Source organism: Asterias rubens, chromosome 19, assembly GCF_902459465.1.
Source record: "Asterias rubens chromosome 19, eAstRub1.3, whole genome shotgun sequence".
Lineage (NCBI taxonomy): Eukaryota > Metazoa > Echinodermata > Asteroidea > Forcipulatida > Asteriidae > Asterias > Asterias rubens.
This window is the reverse complement of record NC_047080.1, coordinates 524513-545641: the sequence shown is the minus strand read 5'-3', so window position 1 is coordinate 545641 and position 21129 is coordinate 524513. Positions and strand designations below refer to the sequence as shown.

The window sequence follows — 21129 nt, the reverse complement described above, 5'->3', positions numbered from 1 at the left end:
TAAAGTTCTTTACACTGTTTTGAAGTCTCTGTTAAATAACTCATTCATGTTTGAAGCTGCTTATTTGTAATCTGTTTTCTTGTAATCTATCTTTCTGTCGTTGTAATTGTTCTCTTTTTGCTTATAGAGGCTTTGCATTAGGCACTTTACAAATCTCTTAACTATTATTGTTATGCTGATTTTACATTATCACATTAAAGTTATCTTTATCACTGCCTGTGGATATTTTTCCGTTATGCAGTTTTTAATCCGGTACACCGAAAAATAATGTGGAAAAACAAACACAACCAAAAACAAAGAGCTGTGCCCCTTCGGGTTATAACCATGTCCAATTCCTATTACTTAATTTTTAACACAATTTGTTTCATCTTACATTTTCGGATGATTCATGGAACTTTCAAGGAATGAGATACAAGGGGGGGTCAGCGATAACAACTAATCCGAATGGAAGAATGAAAAAATGATTACAATCTAAAAAAAAATCACACCTGACATTCGTGTTTGGAGTTTATGTATTAATTTGTAGATAGTGTATATGGCATTGTGACAGTTGCTAAGGTTGTCAGCATCAGAAATCAATGATCATCACTCACTAGTTCACTCTGCTGGTCGAAGACGTCTCCTCCTCTATACATGTGCCAAGTGTTTGTGTTCTGTCTGTGTGTGTCTTTGCCTATAGCCTTCTGTCAAGGCCTTAATGGTTGTGAGAGCCGCCGCGATCCCAAGCGGCTGAACAGGAGACTGCCCCCCCCCCCCCCGCTTCGGAACTCCAAGGCCTTGACAAAAGGCTAGTCTTTGTCAGGGTGTTGATCCCACGCGGACGACTATCTCGTTTCTCTGCCGTCTTGCTCATCGTGGTCTCTTACTTCCCAAGAGAGAAGTTCCTATGCGGTGGAAATTTTCCCCCATTTCCCGTTTTTTTGTTTTGCCTTGGTGTCCATTACCATTTCATTTGCTATTTCTAAGGCCAAATAAAATAAATATCATGTTGCTCGTCCAGGTTCAAACAAAATATGACAAGGGAGGTCCTTGTTATGGTTTGCGGTAACTCCATGTGTGTGTGTCTACTTGTTAAGATATTTTGTTCTTTATAGTGACTGTCTTGCTTTATGTTCCAATACCGCGGAATATAAGATTTTCGTAATTCGGGAGACTTCTCAGTTCTAATGTCGATGCTCAGTTTTTTAATTTTTTTTATTTAATTAAATTACTGAAGCGGGTCAAAACACGTAAATAATTTACAAAATGCTCTATTGTGTAAAAATGTGTTTTTCACAATATTTAAAAATGATTACCACCCTCTGATTGAATGAACTCGTCCATGCAATCTTATTGGCCGCACAGTAATAATGTACGAAGACACGTGATAGACTATTCAGACTATCTGTCATGTCTAAAAAAAAAAGCATACAAAAACTGTCAAAATCCGATGGGAAGTGACATCTCAAATGATTCGTGAACGCTGAGTTTGACTGGCTGAGTTTTGGTTACATCAAGCGGATACGGGAGTGTCGCTGACTTGAATTAAAAAACACATCGGTGGCGTGTTTCACTCGGTTTTCAGTTGTGTTTTGGGTAGGACTATATAAGAGGGCGGTGAAGTCTGCTCAGTTTTCATCAAGGGTTTTTTGCGCTGACCCTACTACTGCGTATTCGGCATGTTCCTCGACTTAAGTATACATCAATTCATCATACCAACAAGTGGACTGTCCATTGTTGCATTCCAGCCTTGGTTTGATTTCCATTGATGTGAATGTGAGGGGAAAACAAGATGGACTCGTCGCGTTAAAGGTCCACTCAAGGGAAATTTGCGGGGTTTGTTTTAAGGTGACATTTCAACAGAGCAAGGCTGTGATAAAGTGAAGACGCTTCTTAAGACACTTGGAGTGAATTGCGGTAAGAATAAGATGCTGCTGAAAGACTTGGAGTGAATTGTGGTACGATGCTCCTAGATGATAACTCAAACATGAACTCAAGTCTGTATCACGATGACGGAGAAAGTCCCAAGGAGGATCTGACTATCTTCGTCTATTACATTTTCGGGATTCTTCTCCCGATGTCGCTCTTCATCTGCACCGGGAATCTCTTTGTCATCGCCGCGGTGTGTAGCAGTTCAGCCACGCTGCTCCTACAGCAGACTACCAATAAATTCATAGCGAGTCTGGCCGTGGCTGACTGCCTGGTCGGCATGTCGCTCGTCCCCGTCTTCTACCTCGGTATTCTCGCTGAATCCCTGAAGACGGACTTTTACTTCTGCCTGGTGATCGTCATTTGGATTCAGGTGTCTTGCGGTATCTCCATGCTGCACGTACTGTGTATAGCATTCGACCGTTTTCTCGCCGTTATCTTCCCGTTGGTTTATCACCAACTGATGACAACTCGCCGGAGCACCGTTATGATCGTAACAACGTGGTTGGTCACATCAATTGTCGGCCTGACCCCATTCATGGGTTGGAGAAGACCGGTCAAAACACTCCATTTCTGTTACATTGATCAGGTCTTACATTTCGCCTACTTCTTTCTCTCCTTCATGCTGACATTCGCGATTCCTTTAGTGCTCATGGTGATTCTATACGCTCAGATTATTATCGCAGCTCGCCGTAACATCCGACGCATCAACGCCATCGTTGAACCGACCACAGCGGCCAAAAACAACCCATCCAGGTCTACGCGAGCCATTAACATGAAAGCCACCAAAACCACGGCCATCGTTGTTGGGGCGTTCCTGTTCTGCTGGCTGCCGATTTACATCTATAACTTCACCATGGAGTACCTCAACTCCCATCGAGACCCCGGCTCGGATACCATTCGCTTCCCCATGATCGAGGCCGTCTTGCACACGCTGGCGTTTGCTAACTCCGGGGTAAACCCCATCATATACGCGTACCGCTACGCCGAGTTTCGGAGGAACATTAAGAAAGTCTTGAAGAGAGCTCTCACGTGTATGGTATGCTGGAAAGAAGATGGGCCCCCTTCGAGCAGAACATCGAGGACACTTGTTAATTTGGACCAAATAACAATTAGTCCAACAACAACCACGGTACAGGGTGGGTCGTCTGTGCAATCGAACCCCATGTATGTGGTCCAACTGTGACAGACAGAACTTACACTAAACCCTCTAAAAAAACACCTGGGTCGGCAGAATTCACCCGGAGTCTGTGTCTCGGGGAACCAGGAGAGCTGCTTAAAGCATAACAAGTAGCCTAGCACAATCAAAAGACCGTTTTACGTCATGTACAATATGTGGCTGGTATAAATTTGCTTATTTTTGTCGAGCAGCCATATTTTGAACAATATTTCTGGGTCAGGCTGATGCCGTATACAGTGTAATATTTACTATTAACCTCCAGGAGATCTGCGTCAAAATAACCCATTTTGGGGTCATTTAGACACAGATACCAGGGTCCGGGCCTCTCTTAATTCTTAACGTAAACGAGTTTTGAAAAATCACTCTTTTTGTCCGCCATACCATTCTCGGAAAGAGCCGTATGACGGACGACTCTTTTCAGAGTGAATGTCCGGTATTTTCCACACGATTTAGAGTTTCATAAAAACAGTCTTCACACAATATCATGCCGTCTATAAGAAGGATTGAATGAATACTAACATTGTACCACTTTTCTCGATTTGTTTCATATTTTGGGGTGAGATAATAACAGTAGATGCTTTTTTTTGGGGGGGGGGAGGGGACAAACATGGCCATAATAGTGAATTAAACTCTCATATCACACTGTTATTAGAATTTAAGGCTTATGCACATGAAAGATTAAGCTCAGCTCTTTTTGGAATCAACCTTAGTTGGAGAACCAGTATTGAAAAGACCTTGTATGTTTGTGAATAGAGTGGCCATTTAACAGGCAAGGTATACACTGCTCATTATGGGACATGTTTACATTTTGTGCCATAGCTACCAAGTTCCAGAGATATACAAAGTAACAGCTAATCAAGTTTTAAGATATGCCCCCTTTCTTGGTATCAAATAATTATAACAACCAGGCCTTGTAGTCATAATCGCGCCGCAAGTCCAGGCTCTGTTGATCTTTTGTAAACAAGTGATAACACGGATTACATGGTATAATGGGTGCGTTCGATTACCTTCCCCGTGTCGACCCCGTGTCGGCCCCGCGGTGCTCACTCGATGAGCCCCTGAGGAGAGCTGTTATAATCAAACGATCACACTCGCCCTCTCGATGTTACGTCATGCACCTCGGGCCAGCCCCAAGTGACCCGCTCCACAAACAGGGCATTGGGGGTTGACCATGGTGCTAATTTTTTTCCCAAACGACATTGCAATGACTTGGTAAAAGAGCAGGCCAATTTCATTATGACGTAATTTTGACGGAAAGGGCCAATCACAGCGGCAGGGGAAAACAATATTGCAATGTTGTTTGGCGAAGAAACAAAATTCACGACCCGGGTAAGCAGACCGGGGGCAGACCGGGGTCGACACAGGAAAGCTAATTGAACGCACCCAATGTAAAAGGATGAATGAGATTGATATCCCTATAATTTGGATGAACGCACATGATTCCGCCATCTTTGTATTATACCCTGTGTCCAAACACACTGAATGCGTTTCTTAATTTTTATAGAAACAGGGACCTCACTATTTCCCCTTCCACCCTCGGTTTGGTATACGTTGGTTTGACTGAATGAGAAGCAGAAGGTGACTGCTCTATGTTGTTATTCAAAATAACGGAACCATTGGCATTTCGACAAGTATTTGTGCACCGTCTAAAATTAAATCGACTGTAAAGTGAGAGAATCTTGAAAATGGTTGAGTGGGTATTTGCTGACAGACGCTGATCGCGTGTAAGGAAGCCTTGTCATACGGGGCAACCTTTACAGGCAACTTGGAGGAAGCAACCAACTGCAGTGCCTGCTGCGTGACCACTTTGCTAGCACAGGAGCAGTTTGTTTAAACAGTGTCTCACGATCCCCAAGTGCACATTTAAATGTGTTCCTTTTCTTCTTGGCGATTTGCAATTGCCTGGAACTGGTTGCGTGTAAATTGAACCGTGTGACAGGGCAATTGAAATCAGCGTTGCGGTTTTTATGTTTTCAAAAACAGTTTTCTCGAAAATAACTTCATTTTATGGTTTGACTTTGAATGGGCGGGTCGGTAGAAAGTGAGTGAGTTTGTGTGAGATGTGATTGGTCGTATTATAGAGCCCCGCAAGATGAACAACTGGAACTCTGGGGCATTGGTGCCATTTCGGCAAACAAATGTCTTGCTATATCATTGATATCAATGGTAATTATCTGTACTATGGTCTATTGTTGCATCAGCGGAACTGCTTACTGAAATGGCGTCCAGTGCCTTTTAACATCGCAGCCCGGAGTTGCTAATCATGCGACCCCGTCTATTATATGAGGGATGTATTGTCCATGAAGCTTGAAATGGCACGAAACAAGTATTTGTTGATGTGTTAGTCTACGTGAGTGGAGAAATGGTGTGCAGATATTTGAGAACGAGACCGAAGACCCAGAGTAGGTCAGTGAACGAGGCTGAACTTCACACATGTTGATGACGTCCTCATAACCAGCCTCGTCCCCAGGGGTGTCCCCCCCCCCCCCATCTGCGCACATACCCCTTGGGTGTGTTTTGGCGGTCGTTAACCAATAACTGTGTCGGTTGAATTGGCCATTGGTTATCTAATCACTGGCCGCCAACGCGAAATATTTATTGGCATCGATCTCCATTTATATAATGGATCCATTTATAGTATAATGGAGATCAATGGTTAGTGGTTACAACTATACCAAAACAAAACAGTGGAGCCAAGTTTGGGGTTGCTTCTTAGCGGTAAGCACATTTTCGCTGTAACTTTAGCAGGATATATAAGCTTGGATGTAAAATATGAGTTATTTCACTGGTTGGCGAGCGTCCAGCTTGGGCATTCACCATGTATTTGCAAATGTAACATTTAGCATTAGAGCCCAATTTCATTGAGCTGCTATTAACCACAAAAAAGACTAGGCCTATAGCTAAGCACAAAATTATGCTTACCAGAATAAGGTTAATACCAACCAAACTACCACGCCACACGTCGGCTTAACAGTCAGTTGATAATCTTTCAGTGTGACCTCACTCATTGTACGCGTATGCTGATCCCAACGATTCAAGTACGTTTCCCAAAGAAAGTTCTGCGAACTTTAATACCTAGTTTTTGAAGGTTTATGTAAGGAAACAACATTAACAAAAACATCTGAAACACATTTTTTAAAGGTCTTGTCAGAATCACCATTAGTTCCTTTGTATGAAATGCTTTTGAGAGTCAGAACGATGAATGAGTGTGGGACGTCCCATGTGACCAACACACGACTTATAATGGCGTCAAAAATACAGCCATATTAGCATTCACGTGTACAACATGTTTTTCTGAAAGTCTATTTTAAAGCTTGTTTTAAAGCTAATTAGTTTGATAATATCACTAGACGTGCATTTGCCCATGCAACATAATCCGAATGTTCTTTAGCTAAACGAGGTATTATAATACCATCTTGAAGAGTCTAATAATACAATTGCGTCTGCCTTTGCAATGTGTTATTGTTCACTGTCTATATTTTTACAAAGCAAATAACGAGGCATGTCGTTCTTGCTTAACAAGAATTTGCCGTGTCTGTTGAGGTTCATTATAATATTGTATACCATGCACAAAATGTTGTTATTATTATGGTGTATTAAAATGAAATGTGGTTTTGTCAGAAGTAGCTGAATATGTTGTTTACAAAAATATATCATTAATTAAAATTGATCTTCGTCCTCAATCTTGGAGCAGTGTCCATTGCACGATATTCCCATCATCCAATGGAGCCCAATACGGAGTATTAATAGAGTGAGGCGAGGCTACTTGGTTTTCCCAGGGGTTCACCCCCAGGGCACTGCAGCAGCAGTAGCCATTTGTCAAGCAAGTGATGATATTTTTTTCAGACTCTCAACTGAATTCGACTTTTTATGTCGGCCTGGTGAAGAAAATGAGACGAAATTTGTCCAACATAAAAAAAAAATGGTGTGGTTCTCTAGTGCTGGGGCGGGGGGGGGGGTTGCCTCCCTCTGAACCGCATTGGTGACCTCTGACACACTAGGTTTAGCCTTTCATATGGCAGATTGCAATCAAGGGGCCCAGCATGGAGATTTACACCCGGGATTGAGTGTTCTATAAGAGGATGGGGAAAAAAACAGAGACGCTATCATGGTAAAAAAAATCGATCGTGTATCAAGCCGTGAAGAGTCAAGACGCATCGCAAGACTTAAGGCTTTAAAAACTATCGTTATCAGTCAAAATATTGACGAAACACTTCAACCTCTATAGCTCTCTCGAAATCGCAACACTCCGCTTTGCAATATCATAACTGCACTGTGAATATAATTTTATCCTTTGTGAGTTTGTTGTTGAATTTAAGGAAGTGCAGTTTAAGCAATGACCTTGCGTCTTTAGAGGCCGAAAGAACAACACTGTAATCGAAAGAGTAAATTAATTTACCCCTTCTATCTAAATTGACCACCTTCTAGTTTTCAAATAAATATAATTATCACACAATGTGATGGCCTCAGAGGGAGGGTCACACAATGACCTAGTTACAAATTGACGGCAAAATTGGTAATAATATTAATATTCCCAGCAACAAATCATAACAAAATTTAATTCAGTTCGCGTGCTCGAAATTGTTTCAAAATCACGAGCTCTAAACATATTAATTATTTGAAACACGGAATATCGTATTATTTCGAATTTCATTAGCACGAAATAGGGGCAAATGGGGCAATGTTTTACACTGAAAGCCTTTCTATGGGGGGGGGGGCTCTTAAACAATCTGTATTTTGTAGAATATTTTTTAAGGGCTACAAACATGAGCCCACATCTCTGTTTTCTCCTTGTATAGTTGGTGGGGTGCACCCATCGAGACCAAGGTTAAAACAAAAAGGGGGAAATAAAAGGTCTCCATCCAAATGGAAACTAAAGACCGGGGTGCTCAACCTGGAATTTTGTATGAACTTTTAAATGCAGGGACAAAGAAACAAAAAACCAAAGCATGGTTCTCAAGGAATGTTGAGGATGTTATGCACAGCATCAAACACCTAGACTCTTCGAGGGAAAGAATCTCCTTGATGACCGTAACATGTAACAGCCCACGCGATGTTCGTTAGTTTCTTCCTCCATGGTTAGATGCACATACCCCACTGCCCCTCTTCCCCCAGGGTAAGTACCCATTTCATGAACTTCTTATTGTTAACAATGGAAAAGTTTCCGTATGGCGCCACCACTTTTTCATTCGAAATAAAATAATATAGTATGTAATTTACCTGATTAACATATCCCTTTTTGTAAAAATGAGTGAAAAAGTGGTGGCGCCATACGGAAAGTTATCCTTAACAATTATTTATTATTAAGAACACTAGGGGGAAGGCCAAACTCAGACAAACAACAGACAGACTCGGGATGACGCACTAAAGCCATGGGGGCGCGGCCGTATTATTGTCGGCCATTACCGGGCACAGCAGCCGCGGTCCGCAGAGGCCACATGAACTATATAGAGGCTTGTCTCCCCCCCCCCCCCCCCCACCCGTTGATGTGTTTTCTATTCACACACAGTGCCCAATTTTCGTCTCGCCCCATTTTAAAACAAAAGTCCTTGCTCAAAAACACAGAGTCCAGAGATATTTCTTGATTGGTTTTTCATTGCTGTAACGAGCATTGTTTGTGACGTTCTTATTGAATCGTTGAATTTATTGCAATGGCTCCATTTTGTAATTTACCACCGACTCGATGGAACGCATTGCAATGCGTTGTGTTATAAAGAATAAAAGGGGAATTCTTGTGGTTCGTTGACAGCTTTGCTTCGCTTGGGCATGCAATTCGTTATAAGTGTAACCATAGAGAAAGGACATGATAACACTAAAATGTACTGAGTGACAACAATAAATGGAGGGGTGTCATGCCCGCATGCCATGAATGAAAGCAAATTCCTTACTAACCCGTTTGGAAAAACCGCCCATTTTTATCAAGGATTGGTCGCTTACGGTAATCGGGGACCCATCGAGCACCTTCATTAACTGCCGTACCTAGTTAAAAGCCACTGATATTGTTTACAAAGTTACATTTTCACCTAGATGTTTTTAGTGACAGCGGGTTATGAGGTTAAAAAACCGGTGCAAAGTTTTTGATCGACCGTTAAAAAACTGTATAGCGCCCTCTTTTGGTCGTTACCATGGGACTCCCTTTTCTTCCACGCCTCTCCGTAACCAATACAACTTTTCAGCACACACAAAACACATGCACACAACAAACAATAAACTGGACCAGTGTCTACACGGAACTAACTCGCACCATATCCACTCACCATTCGTGCGGCGGACATAGCAAATTTGTAAGGCACTCTCGCAAGAAACTTGAGTAAAACTTCTTTAAATCCAGGTTTTTATAAAACACCAGTCGTCAAGATGAGTCAGGCAGCAGTTGGGATGCCAACCGATGCTTTCGATAACCCTCTCTTAATGAAGGTATGTGGTTGATTTATTTTTATTTTGATATAAAAATTTTGATGGTTACGAATACTATTACTATACTATAACTATAGCAGAATTTTTGGACTTTGTTGGAAATTGTTTAACTACCTGTGTGCTTGGTTTGAAGAACAAGTTTTTAGTTGGCTGAAAGTTTAAACTTATTTTGTAAATGTTTGTTTTCCTTTATCAAAAGTCACAACAAAGTTTTAGAAAATTTCTACTGTAAAAAAAAACTATAGTTTATTTTATAGAGGACACCCATAAATGCCTGTGTTATCAAACTCTACTTATTTTTTTTAGGCAGGACATTATTTAGTTGCGATAATCGTAACCCTCCATCCTCCCGACGGTCGGAGACCGGAGGGTTACGACACAAGCCTGATATTATCGGTGTAACTAGCAGTTTTGACCAGTTTTTGCCAGACTCGTGATCAGATTCGTCCTTTTTTTCCACTCTCCAAAATCATGACAGACATTCTAAACACATGGAGTTGATCTTTATTGTATGACAACGTCATCTGAAACCCTTAAAACAACATCATGAAAATATTTGGCAGAAAAAACGACAAAAACTTACCAAAAGACTGACCGAATATATACATAATCCATAGCGGGGTCAACTTGTGATTTTGAACGTCGCACTTGCTTGGCAACAACCAATCAGCGTGACCCAACCATGTGGGGGTATGGAGCAACACACGGTACTTGCGCAGCATGCAGGCATGTACATGTACATGTACTGTATGAACATCGTGTGTGCACAAACTATACAGCTCGTAAGTACCGTGTGCTGCTCCATACCCCCACATGGTTGGGTCACGCTGATTGGTTGTTGCCAAGCAAGTGCGACGTTCAAAATCACTAGTTGACCCCGCTATGGATTATGGATATATTCGGTCAGTCTTTTGGTAAGTTTTTGTCGTTTTTTCTGCCAAATATTTTCATGATGTTGTTTTAAGGGTTCCAGATGACGTTGTCATACAATAAAGATCAACTCCATGTGTTTAGAATGTCTGTCATGATTTTGGAAAGTGGAAAAAAAGGACGAATCTGATCACGAAGTCTGGCAAAAACTGGTCAAAACTGCTAGTTACACCGATAATATCAGTCTTGTGTCGTAACCCTCCGGTCTCCGACCGTCGGGAGGATGGAGGGTTACGATTATCGCAACTAGACATTATTTAGCCAACAATGGCAACATAAACCGAACAACTATTTTGCCGACAGTCTTCTCTGTATACCAAACATTGATAATTATTAATGTGTTTAAGCAATAACATTACACTTACAGTGCCAGTGGTATCATAACAAATACATGTTATGTAATAAATGCATTGTTTTCTTCATCTTTTTCAATATCAGACAGAGCTTGGAAGGCCAGCCAAACGTGGCTTCACTCTTCCTGATTATGATTTCACCTACGGTCGACCAAACCTTGCCAAAGACGGAGGTGCAGCAGAAGCCATGACTGGGTGGTCCCCCACAGCGGCTCTTCCAATCTTCCGAAAGGAGAAGAAACCAGATAGAGACTTTGTCGCACTGAATAAAGCATGCGTTGGGTCTGGGTTGGTGACAGCCAAAGAGCAGTTTGAATACAGAGCAACTCACGACGTGAGACGCCGTGTTGCAGAAGAGGAGAAGAATAAGACCAAGATTAAGAGGATACCAGCCTCCATGACTTTTGGAATCTCAACAAGGTGAGAATAAAGACCAGGGAAATTAAAATTGGAAAGAAACAGACTAAGACAGACGTGTAGAGCTTAAAAAGTAAAAAAGCTTTTTTAAACAATTGACAATCTTTCAGGTTGAACAATTGCAGTTGATTGCAATTGCAGGTCTAAAATTTGTTAGAACTGACACTGACAGCCAAATTAATAAATTTCAGATGAAACCATCAAAAAACAAGTATTGTTTAACTGAAACGACCCAAACTAAAACAATTTTAGGGAAACTGACGGGGTAAATTAATTTTGTAACAATCTTTCGGAAGTTATCAAAATTCCATCATGTGCTTTTAAACAAATTTTGTTTGATCCTTGATGCAAATTTAACATTTTTATATCAAGAGTTATGTTTGATAATCATCTTAATGAAGTTTATTGAATTGATTTGTGTTATTTTTCAGACCTTCGACGCCAGTATTTGATCTTCTAGAACACAGATATCAGGATCGATGGTTAAACGACAGAAGGAAAACCGAACTTGTCAAGAGAGATCGCCTCCAGCAAAAGGTAAGAATAAGATCCAGGTATTTCTCCATAACACTCTTTGCCATAAATTTCCACATATTATTATTTTAATTTTTCACCATTTTGAATAGCACTTATAACCCCTAATCTTGTTCTCATCAACAGCAAAGCCTCAACAAAGGAATCTACGAAACAAGAGCCTCCCTCCTCCGCAAGTTCTGCCCAACAGTGGAAGCCCCGCCCCTCTGGCAGATGCCCAAGTTCCAGAGAAAACTCCCCCACTTGGAAACATTCCGCTCTATCGAAGCGAGGAACAAAGCGCTGGATAGCCATGCTACAGACTGCACAGCTAGGACGGGTGTCTTTGGACACGGAACTTACGAGGGTGCTAAAAGTTAAAATAACTTTACAGAGACTGTAAGAATATCAACGTCTGTTTCCATAGCAGTGTTTTAAATGTAGCTAAGATAACCTTCAGAGTGCAACCAAAGTTGTATTTCCTGATGATTATTTTGTCACTGAATACAACAATGGAGTGATTGAACAATCTTTTTTGGAATAGTTTTCTCAGGCGTGGAATTTCATCTTTGAGAGGGCAAGGCCATTTCATTTTTCAAAGGACACTTCCATTGGAAAATCTATGGGCAACGGAGAGGCCAGGGCCTCCATGAAATTCCAGGCTTGTTATTTAATTCCAATCCTCTAGTTCTTTAATACATGTTGTACACACAACCAAACTGTCAACACTCAAATTAAGAGGTGACATTTCTTTTCAACCAATTCAAGACATGATATCCTTCCTTCTAAAGTGTCTGATTTCCGATTTGTTTTGCCCCTTTTTTCCAAGAACTGACTATCATGCCTGATTTTTAAACCAGTTTCATGTTTTGTCAAGAATGTTTGTGCATGTTCACATTGCTTTCAGGCTTAGTTCGTTTGAGAAAATTTAAATTTAAGCTATCGTAGTTTGCAGGGTATTCGAATACTATTTCTTAAACTTTGACATTATTTCAGAAAGAAGTATCTCCCCATGGAGATTCATGCCATTGCTGGTATTATTTTATAACCAATGAGCTTTAAGAATGAAACCAGTCGACTTGTTACTGTACCAATTGACCCAATTGACAGGCCTATCATTAATCTTGGTGGCGCCATTTTTGGAGTCAACACCTTTGGTGACACAGTGAAGCAAGCGCCCGCTTTGTGAAAAATTCACAAATGGCATTCTTTCAAATTGTCTTGCAAAAAAAAAAAACGTTCTAGTGATCATGGTGGCAGCTCCTTGCTTTCAAATCCATCAAATAAACCTAATTGTTCAGGTGCCTAAATTAGACGATCAAGATTGACTAAATTATAAACTGTTTTTGTCCACATCATTATGCAACAGCATTTATGCAAGCTTTACCAGCATGGTGCATACTTTCTACTCATTTGTAAATATGTAAATACAAGTTCAAATTATTTGTGCATTATTAAACCACCTTCCATCTGCAAGTACTTTGTTTTTTTCTACATTAAGTAAATTATGTGTTTTGTAAAAAGTCATGATGAATCATGTAACAATAATAAAAACTATGATGGCACACTATTCAGTTTATGAAAGTTTCTTTATTGGTGACTTCAGGGATCATTCAAAGTTGTTAATATTTGTATTAAAGACGTGCAGAAACCCCATCCTCAAAGAAAATTGTGCCTTTAGCATGTCAGGTTCTATTAATACATTGTGTATAGTTTCATTCCAACCCCCCCCCCCCCCCCCCATTATGCCTAAAAGCAATCTGGACTAATGATGTAAGTTTTGCTGAAAATGTTCACAAATGACGGACACGCATTCCACCACTAAATGTCATCCCTAAAATCAGTCTACAGCAGCTCAGCTGTAAATGTCAATCAGTCTACAGCAGCTCAGCTGTAAATGTCAATCAGTCTACAGCAGCTCAGCTGTAAATGTCAATCAGTCTACAGCAGCTCGGCTGTAAATGTCAATCGGTCTACAGCAGCTCAGCTGTAAATGTCAATCAGTCTACAGCAGCTCAGCTGTAAATGTCAATCAGTCTACAGCAGCTCAGCTGTAAATGTCAATCAGTCTACAGCAGCTCAGCTGTAAATGTCAATCAGTCTACAGCAGCTCAGCTGTAAATGTCAATCTGGTAACATTGTATTTTTTGGTACAAAAAGTACACAGACCCTTTAACATGATAAATAACAGAAATTAAATAAGATTTGGTTTTGTTTTTTGTTACAAATACATTTGTATTATCAATTGGACTGTACAGGTACATTATCATAAATCTTTGAGTTTCTTGAGTGGTCAATATCCACACCAAAAATTGCAAAATACTTTGTACAAAATACAATAAATTGTTGTAGAAAAATTGATAAATACATGTATTTACAATCTCTGGTACATTGTACAGTCTGCACTGCTTTTTCAAACTTCATGTCGACTGGCCTGTGTACTGAACTGACTTACAGCTGAGAGTTTTTAAAGCCCGGAACAACTTTGGAGTGCTCAAAATATAGTGCTTGATGAAGACATAATGCTAGGTGCTTGGTGAAGACCTAGTCCACATATTCCTAGGTGCATAGCCACATACTCCCAGGTGCTTTGTGAAACCCTAGTCCACAAATACTTCTCTGGGTACTTGGTGGTGAAGCCCTAGTCCACAGTCTCTAGGTGTCTGGTGAAGCCCTAGTCCACAGTCTCTAGGTGTCTGGTGAAGCCCTAGTCCACAGTCTCTAGGTGTCTGGTGAAACCCTAGTCCACAGTCTCTAGGTGTCTGGTGAAACCCTAGTCCACAGTCTCTAGGTGTCTGGTGAAGCCCTAGTCCACAGTCTCTAGGTGTCTGGTGAAGCCCTAGTCCACAGTCTCTAGGTGTCTGGTGAAGCCCTAGTCCACAGTCTCTAGGTGTCTGGTGAAACCCTAGTCCACAGTCTCTAGGTGTCTGGTGAAGCCCTAGTCCACAGTCTCTAGGTGTCTGGTGAAACCCTAGTCCACAGTCTCTAGGTGTCTGGTGAAGCCCTAGTCCACAGTCTCTAGGTGTCTGGTGAAGCCCTAGTCAACAGCCTCTAGGTGTCTGGTGAAGCCCTAGTCCACAGTCTCTAGGTGTCTGGTGAAGCCCTAGTCCACAGTCTCTAGGTGTCTGGTGAAACCCTAGTCCACAGTCTCTAGGTGTCTGGTGAAGCCCTAGTCCACAGTCTCTAGGTGTCTGGTGAAACCCTAGTCCACAGTCTCTAGGTGTCTGGTGAAGCCCTAGTCCACATTCTCTAGGTGTCTGGTGAAGCCCTAGTCCACAGTCTCTAGGTGTCTGGTGAAACCCTAGTCCACAGTCTCTAGGTGTCTGGTGAAGCCCTAGTCCACAGTCTCTAGGTGTCTGGTGAAGCCCTAGTCCACAGTCTCTAGGTGTCTGGTGAAGCCCTAGTCCACAGTCTCTAGGTGTCTGGTGAAACCCTAGTCCACAGTCTCTAGGTGTCTGGTGAAGCCCTAGTCCACAGTCTCTAGGTGTCTGGTGAAACCCTAGTCCACAGTCTCTAGGTGTCTGGTGAAACCCTAGTCCACAGTCTCTAGGTGTCTGGTGAAGCCCTAGTCCACAGTCTCTAGGTGTCTGGTGAAGCCCTAGTCCACAGTCTCTAGGTGTCTGGTGAAGCCCTAGTCCACAGTCTCTAGGTGTCTGGTGAAACCCTAGTCCACAGTCTCTAGGTGTCTGGTGAAGCCCTAGTCCACAGTCTCTAGGTGTCTGGTGAAACCCTAGTCCACAGTCTCTAGGTGTCTGGTGAAACCCTAGTCCACAGTCTCTAGGTGTCTGGTGAAGCCCTAGTCCACAGTCTCTAGGTGTCTGGTGAAGCCCTAGTCCACAGTCTCTAGGTGTCTGGTGAAGCCCTAGTCAACATACTCCAAGCTACTTGGTGAGGCTGTTCTGAGATCAGTCTTGAGTTGTACCAGACACTCCCCTGAATAGCTGCGCTTCATCCCACGAGGTAGCCCACGACAAGAGGCAAGATTGAGTGATACAAGTGATGGACATCCCTCTAAAATGGACCTACAGGCAAACAAATAATAATACAACTTCTTTCTTCAAACAAGTCTCCTTGTTTTAGTGTTGTGGCTAAAGCCTTACAAAAAGTTCAAGTGCTTGGGATTCAAATTCTAGCGACCCATTCATCAGAGTGTGGGTTAGAATTCAAGTCAATTAGAACATTATTGCTTCTCATCACCTGGGAGTTAAATGGGCATCTGCATAGGTAGAGGTAGTGACTTTGATTGATAAGCTTCATGTGAGCCAATTAGATGGCTGGGGCTGCACACTCCTCAGGAGTTGAGATTGTTTAAAGAATGCCTTGTACCAGATCAACTGGGGTAGGAATTGCGTAAGGCGCTTTGAAAAATTGGCTTCAAACAGTATATGATTGCAACAATGCATTTGAGGACTGGATACGGCATGGGTACACATTAAGAAGGGCTGACAGGAGGGGATGGGGGAGGGGGGGGGGGCTGGGGCTGCAATATTCACCTGACTCTTTCGGCCGTGATGGACGTCCCTGCCAGATTGATATCTCTTAGTACGGACTGACCGGGCACACTCGATAACTTCTGTATAGCGATGTCCAGCGACATGGCTGGGAATACGTTCCATGATAAGTCAAGCTCTATCAAGCTGTGTCGCCACTGTGCAAGGAATAAATTACAAAAGGAATCAAGTTTCATTTCTTTGACATTTTACTTTTTGATCTATTACTATCCTGATTCTGGTAAGGATAATATTTCTATGCTCAGCTACTTAGTGTGTTTAAGCAGCTCTATGATATTGGGCCGAGGCCTGTAAAACTATCCACATTATACTAAAACCCAATGGTCCCCTTTTTCTCTTTGCCATCACAGCCTTCACTGTACATACCTTTTGTACTATTGCTTCTATTCCTTCGTAGCGTGACACTGAACACTGTGATATAAACAGATGCTGAAGATCATACACTGGAAGTCTCTGTTATTCAGAAAAACAAAAAACAAAGACAAACATATGTTTCAATAATGGAATTCTTGCATCAGTGATAAAACCCAAAATCTTTGTTTTAATTGATCGCGTCATAACAGACAGTTCGCATGAAGAAACTCCAATACGATCTTTCTTTGTTGAGTGACATGCCTGTTAGAGTCTTTACTTGATTCAACCATCCTAGTCTGGGTCGGCCTGGTTGTTTCCCTTCAACGCTATATGTTTACATGTGTGTACTGACTGTACTAGTACTACTGTGATCTAGCATACCAATGATGCGTAGATTGCTGAGTTTTGGAATGTTTGTCCGACAGCGAGGTATTGTTTAGTAAATATGACGTCATTAGTCGTAGTTCCCTGTCATGACACTTTTCTTACTTGTATCCCAACGGCAGTGATATGAGTGCAGCCCCTGAGGTCCAGTAACCTAAGCTGATGAGATTTCACTAGGAGTCTTAGAAGCATGTTATCATCTATAGCGATTCCTCCATTAGACACGTTGATATCGGTGTTCACTGCCAGGCTGAGTTCTTGAAGATCAGGGAAACCTGTAGACGCTGCCTGATAAAATGGATAATGATACCACCATATTGGTCATGTTCCCCATGTGCAGTAACAGTCATTTATATAATTCATGTTGTGTGAAAAAAGGGCCAGACTATTTTCTATCAGTTTGGATAACATTATTTGAATTGTTGAACAAAAAACATTTGCGCTATTAAAACCATTCATTGCCTTGGTGCCCTTGAAATGCTACAGAAGAAATTTACAATATCCTCATAGGGTGCACTTTAAACCAAGGAGAAAACGCCTTGGTGCCCTTGCCCTTCAAAAATGAGGCATACAGGACTGAATGTACACTGCTGACAGATACTCTGTATCGCGTTTAAAATTTCAGCGTGTAAGTGGATTCAGAAGAAACATGATACAAACAACTTAAACTACACTACATGTACCTGAGCTTTAGTGGTAGCCTGGCCTGCCCTGACCATGCAGCCAGCTAATCTTAATACTTGTAGCTTGGGACAGCCTCGTTGGAATTCCTCAATGTGTAACATCAGGAAGTCAGAAGAGAACTTGCAGTTGGAGATATCTAAAGTTGTCAGATTACTGCAGTATGTCTTTTACAATAAAAAAAGAAACCAAATAGTTAATGGCCTGACGTTTCGACCCTAGCAGAGTCTCTCTCGAAGGCTAAATGACAACATAACAAACATGAACAGGTAACTAAGTGATTGTAAGTAACTATCACAACCTTTTATCGTTGCGGTACCTGCTGCCAAAACATAGGATTCGAACTGCCTCTCTAGCTATCGGGCAATCTCTGTAGTCTAGTTGGTCTATATTTTCTGCTTAAGCACCTCCTTGAACTTGGGCCAAGATTCTTACCATGAGACTTTTTAAGATGGGACCTGCTTTCAGTTTATTTGAAGCAAGACTCAGGACTCGTAATCGGCTGCCGAGGCTCTGCAGAACATTAGTCATACTACTAATGCTTACAACGTCTGCCTACACAAAAGGAGAATGAAATTAATTAGCACGAGGGAGAAACATGGTCTCAGGTGGAAAGAAATATACGCATGATATAGACTTTTATATACATTTCATACCATTTAATCACAATTTTTCTGTTTTTTCCAAAAGGGCAAAACAAATCGGAAATCAGACTACAGTAGAAAGAATATAGTGCCTTTCTAATGTGTGGAGATTTAAGCAGCTACTTACATTGCTGTTTGACAGGTCCAAGGTGTGAAGCTTTGGGCAACTATCGGCCAAAGCGTTGACAGACTTAGAGCCAAGTTTGATGCAACCGTTGAGCTGAATGGTAGTCAGATGCTTTGGACAGTGAGTTACCAACGCCTGAAACCGTCATCAGAAAAACAACAATTTAAATAATTCCATTCCAGTATCCTTAGGCTAGACACTCGTCTTGGAGATTGCCTTGAAATGGTTGCCCGCAAAGTGTCTCATGGGAGAGAAAGTGTGGGAAAAGAAAAAGAGGTTGAAAAAAGAAAAAGAGGTTGCTTCTTCTGAAATTACCTTAATTCCTTCATCGGTTAGCTTTTTCCAACCTCCTAAGTTAATTGATTTCACTTGTGATAATCTGTTCTGTGCCAGCCAATCCAACGTGGCATCCGTACATTTGATTCTCCCATTGGCTAAGTCAAGATGTTGCCATAGCGATGAATGAACGGCAGCCTCTCTCCACAGTCTACAAACTCTACACGCTCTACAAAAAAAAATATCAGAAAACTGTTAAGGAAGACTTTTGAAACTAAGAAGAATTTTTGTGTCAAACATATTACTGGAAAGCTTCATCAAAGAAACAGGCTAAAATAAAACATTGTTTCATCTGGCAACTCACACCTGTTATCTCAATGTAATTCTGTTCCCAAACAAAGGACTTAATTGGATCATGCACAAACCAATAGGGCTGCTGACTGCCCCAGGCAGATTAAATGCTAATCTATGAAGTTTAACGACCCACGTAATGACAATGTAATAACACCCACTGTTGAAAAGGATATTCTTTTGTGGCGAAAATCATAAAATCTTTAATTGAGCTTTCTCGTTCTGCATTTCCATATGAATCAAACTTCAGAACTATTATTTTGTCAGATTTTGTTTGAACTTACTTTGACTATGGAGGGAAGGCTCAACTGAAAAAAAAACCTACCTGCACAGAAATGGAATAGCCCCGGATGATTGCACCACATACTGATACACCTTCTGAAGCACAATCAGTGGTAACCTCTGACCCCACAAAGTGGGGTCTCCGAAGCTTGACCTTTGAACTTCACTGTCATTTCTATCTGGAACCTTTTGACCTTTTGAGGATGGCGCTGAAGTCCTTCGTCTTTTTGCTGCTTTCCTTTTATCTGTCTTCACTCCTTTTGCTGGTTTCTGTGACTTTTTTGTTGCTTTTGATTTCTGTTTTGATCTAGAGGGAATAGTGTCCTTTTTAGAGGTTTTTGGCCTGCAAAGATTAATAAACAGAAAAAGTGTTTCTAAATAATCCAATGAGGACAAACAAAAACAACAAGTAGGGCTCATATTTATAAACATTGTTTGGCGGGGTGAATGGCCATGGATTAATGATGAAGAAATGACTAAAAGCAGTGTACAAGGGATGTTCTATATTCTAAATTAAATTCTTAAAATTGTTTCCAATCTTCAAATTAATGTACAGCTAGTCTCTCATCACCACAGGCTTGTTTGTCTGGCAGTAAACAAGTCTCCCTTAACATTTGGGTTGTGGGTTCAAATCCCTCCAGAGGTGTCTGTGGATTTTCTTCCTTGAGAACTCAAGAAGCACTGAGTGCCGCACTGTGCTTCATCACCAACAAGTTTAGGAAATATTATTTTCTAAATTAAATGTTGGTCTCCAATCTTTATCCCTGATGCATTCGACATTAGCAAAACCTTCTGAAGGAAAAATAAATCAACTAATAAACCTACTTCTTTTTTGAAGATATTGCCGTTGGTGATGCTTCACCATCCTCGTCACCAAAATCAGCTGAAACATTCGGATCATAGTCGGAATCTTCCTCGTCATCATCAGACGGCCATTCCTGTGCTCCGTTCGGGAGGAACGAGAACAGCAATGGCTCAGCTGGCTTCAGTACCCCTAATATTCCCCTTTGACGTGGCTGTTGGTTTCCAGCCATGATCCTGAATGATGCAAGGAGAGTAACACTTTTAAATTGCAGCGCAGTGTAGTTGCAATTATAACGTAACCTTCCTTCCTTACCAGCTTACAGCCGTCCGGACGAGGGTTACGTTACCGCAACTAAGCACAGTGATACCTTGGGGGTGTTAAGGTAGTCCCTAGACATGCTAGACGTAGACCGACTGTAAACATACATATTCATTGCTAGCATTAATCATTGTATTGTTTTGTAATGTATTGTTATAAATAATTGTTTGTAGTGACAAGTAAACAGTGTGGAGTTCAGAGCGTGTGGTCATGACACTTTACAGGTACTGCTTGACACTTTAAGCAGTTGCTTCGGGTAATACCAACTAATGTTCAATCAATAATACATGTTTAATCCCAACATAGTTGAGCCATGGTGGCCAGACTTCAGTTGGGACAGTTTATTGGGCGCGCCAAAATTTGTAAACAAGGAAATACAAAACAGTTGGAATTGAATAGTCAATAATCATGTTTCGATCAGTCCTTCTTTTTAAACTAATGATTGATCAGAAAATCACAAATTTTAGTCACAATTGGTAAAACAAAAGTAGACATTCAAACAACGAAATTCTACAACATTTAAAGATATTTCAATCAACTTTTGTGACAAAACAAAATACTCTTACCTCTAGCTTCACCAGCGACCAGGCTGCCTGCTGACCTTCAAAACAGAAAAGTGAGTCAGTGAATAGCGCCACCAAGTGCTAGCAAGTGGCTAATGATAAACAGTCGTCTGCT

At 41.4% G+C, this 21129-nt stretch overlaps 4 protein-coding genes across 6 annotated transcripts in view; 3 read left to right on the top strand and 1 right to left on the bottom strand.

Annotated features, from left to right (window-relative positions):
* Positions 1-8179, top strand: part of LOC117302937 — a 31151-nt gene extending 22972 nt beyond the window's left edge. For all 3 annotated transcript variants that reach the window (XM_033786935.1, XM_033786934.1, XM_033786932.1), the window contains one exon: positions 8013-8179. In XM_033786935.1, coding sequence (XP_033642826.1) covers positions 8013-8152 — 140 coding nt within the window. In that variant the 3' untranslated portion in view covers positions 8153-8179. The remainder of the gene's footprint in view (positions 1-8012) is intronic.
* LOC117302938 (5-hydroxytryptamine receptor 1A-like) lies at positions 1445-3570 on the top strand. The gene has a single exon (XM_033786936.1). The coding sequence runs from the start codon at positions 1943-1945 to the stop codon at positions 3092-3094; it is 1152 nt and encodes a 383-aa protein (XP_033642827.1). The 5' UTR covers positions 1445-1942; the 3' UTR covers positions 3095-3570.
* A 1080-nt stretch (positions 8180-9259) lies between the features above and the next one.
* LOC117303109 (cilia- and flagella-associated protein 77-like) lies at positions 9260-13453 on the top strand. The gene is made up of 4 exons (XM_033787201.1): positions 9260-9505; positions 10874-11208; positions 11637-11742; positions 11866-13453. Exons 1-4 carry the CDS (start codon positions 9446-9448, stop codon positions 12097-12099), a joined length of 735 nt encoding a protein of 244 aa, XP_033643092.1. The 5' UTR covers positions 9260-9445; the 3' UTR covers positions 12100-13453.
* LOC117303108 (F-box/LRR-repeat protein 6-like) lies at positions 13449-21059 on the bottom strand. The gene is made up of 11 exons (XM_033787200.1): positions 21018-21059; positions 20154-20366; positions 19372-19671; positions 18735-18924; positions 18420-18554; positions 18084-18203; positions 17651-17815; positions 17073-17255; positions 16596-16682; positions 16212-16366; positions 13449-15740 (listed from the first exon to the last, which is right to left on the bottom strand). The coding sequence occupies exons 2-11, from the start codon at positions 20360-20362 to the stop codon at positions 15581-15583; spliced, it is 1704 nt and encodes a 567-aa protein (XP_033643091.1). The 5' UTR covers positions 20363-20366; positions 21018-21059; the 3' UTR covers positions 13449-15580.
* Between the last annotated feature and the right edge of the window lie 70 nt (positions 21060-21129).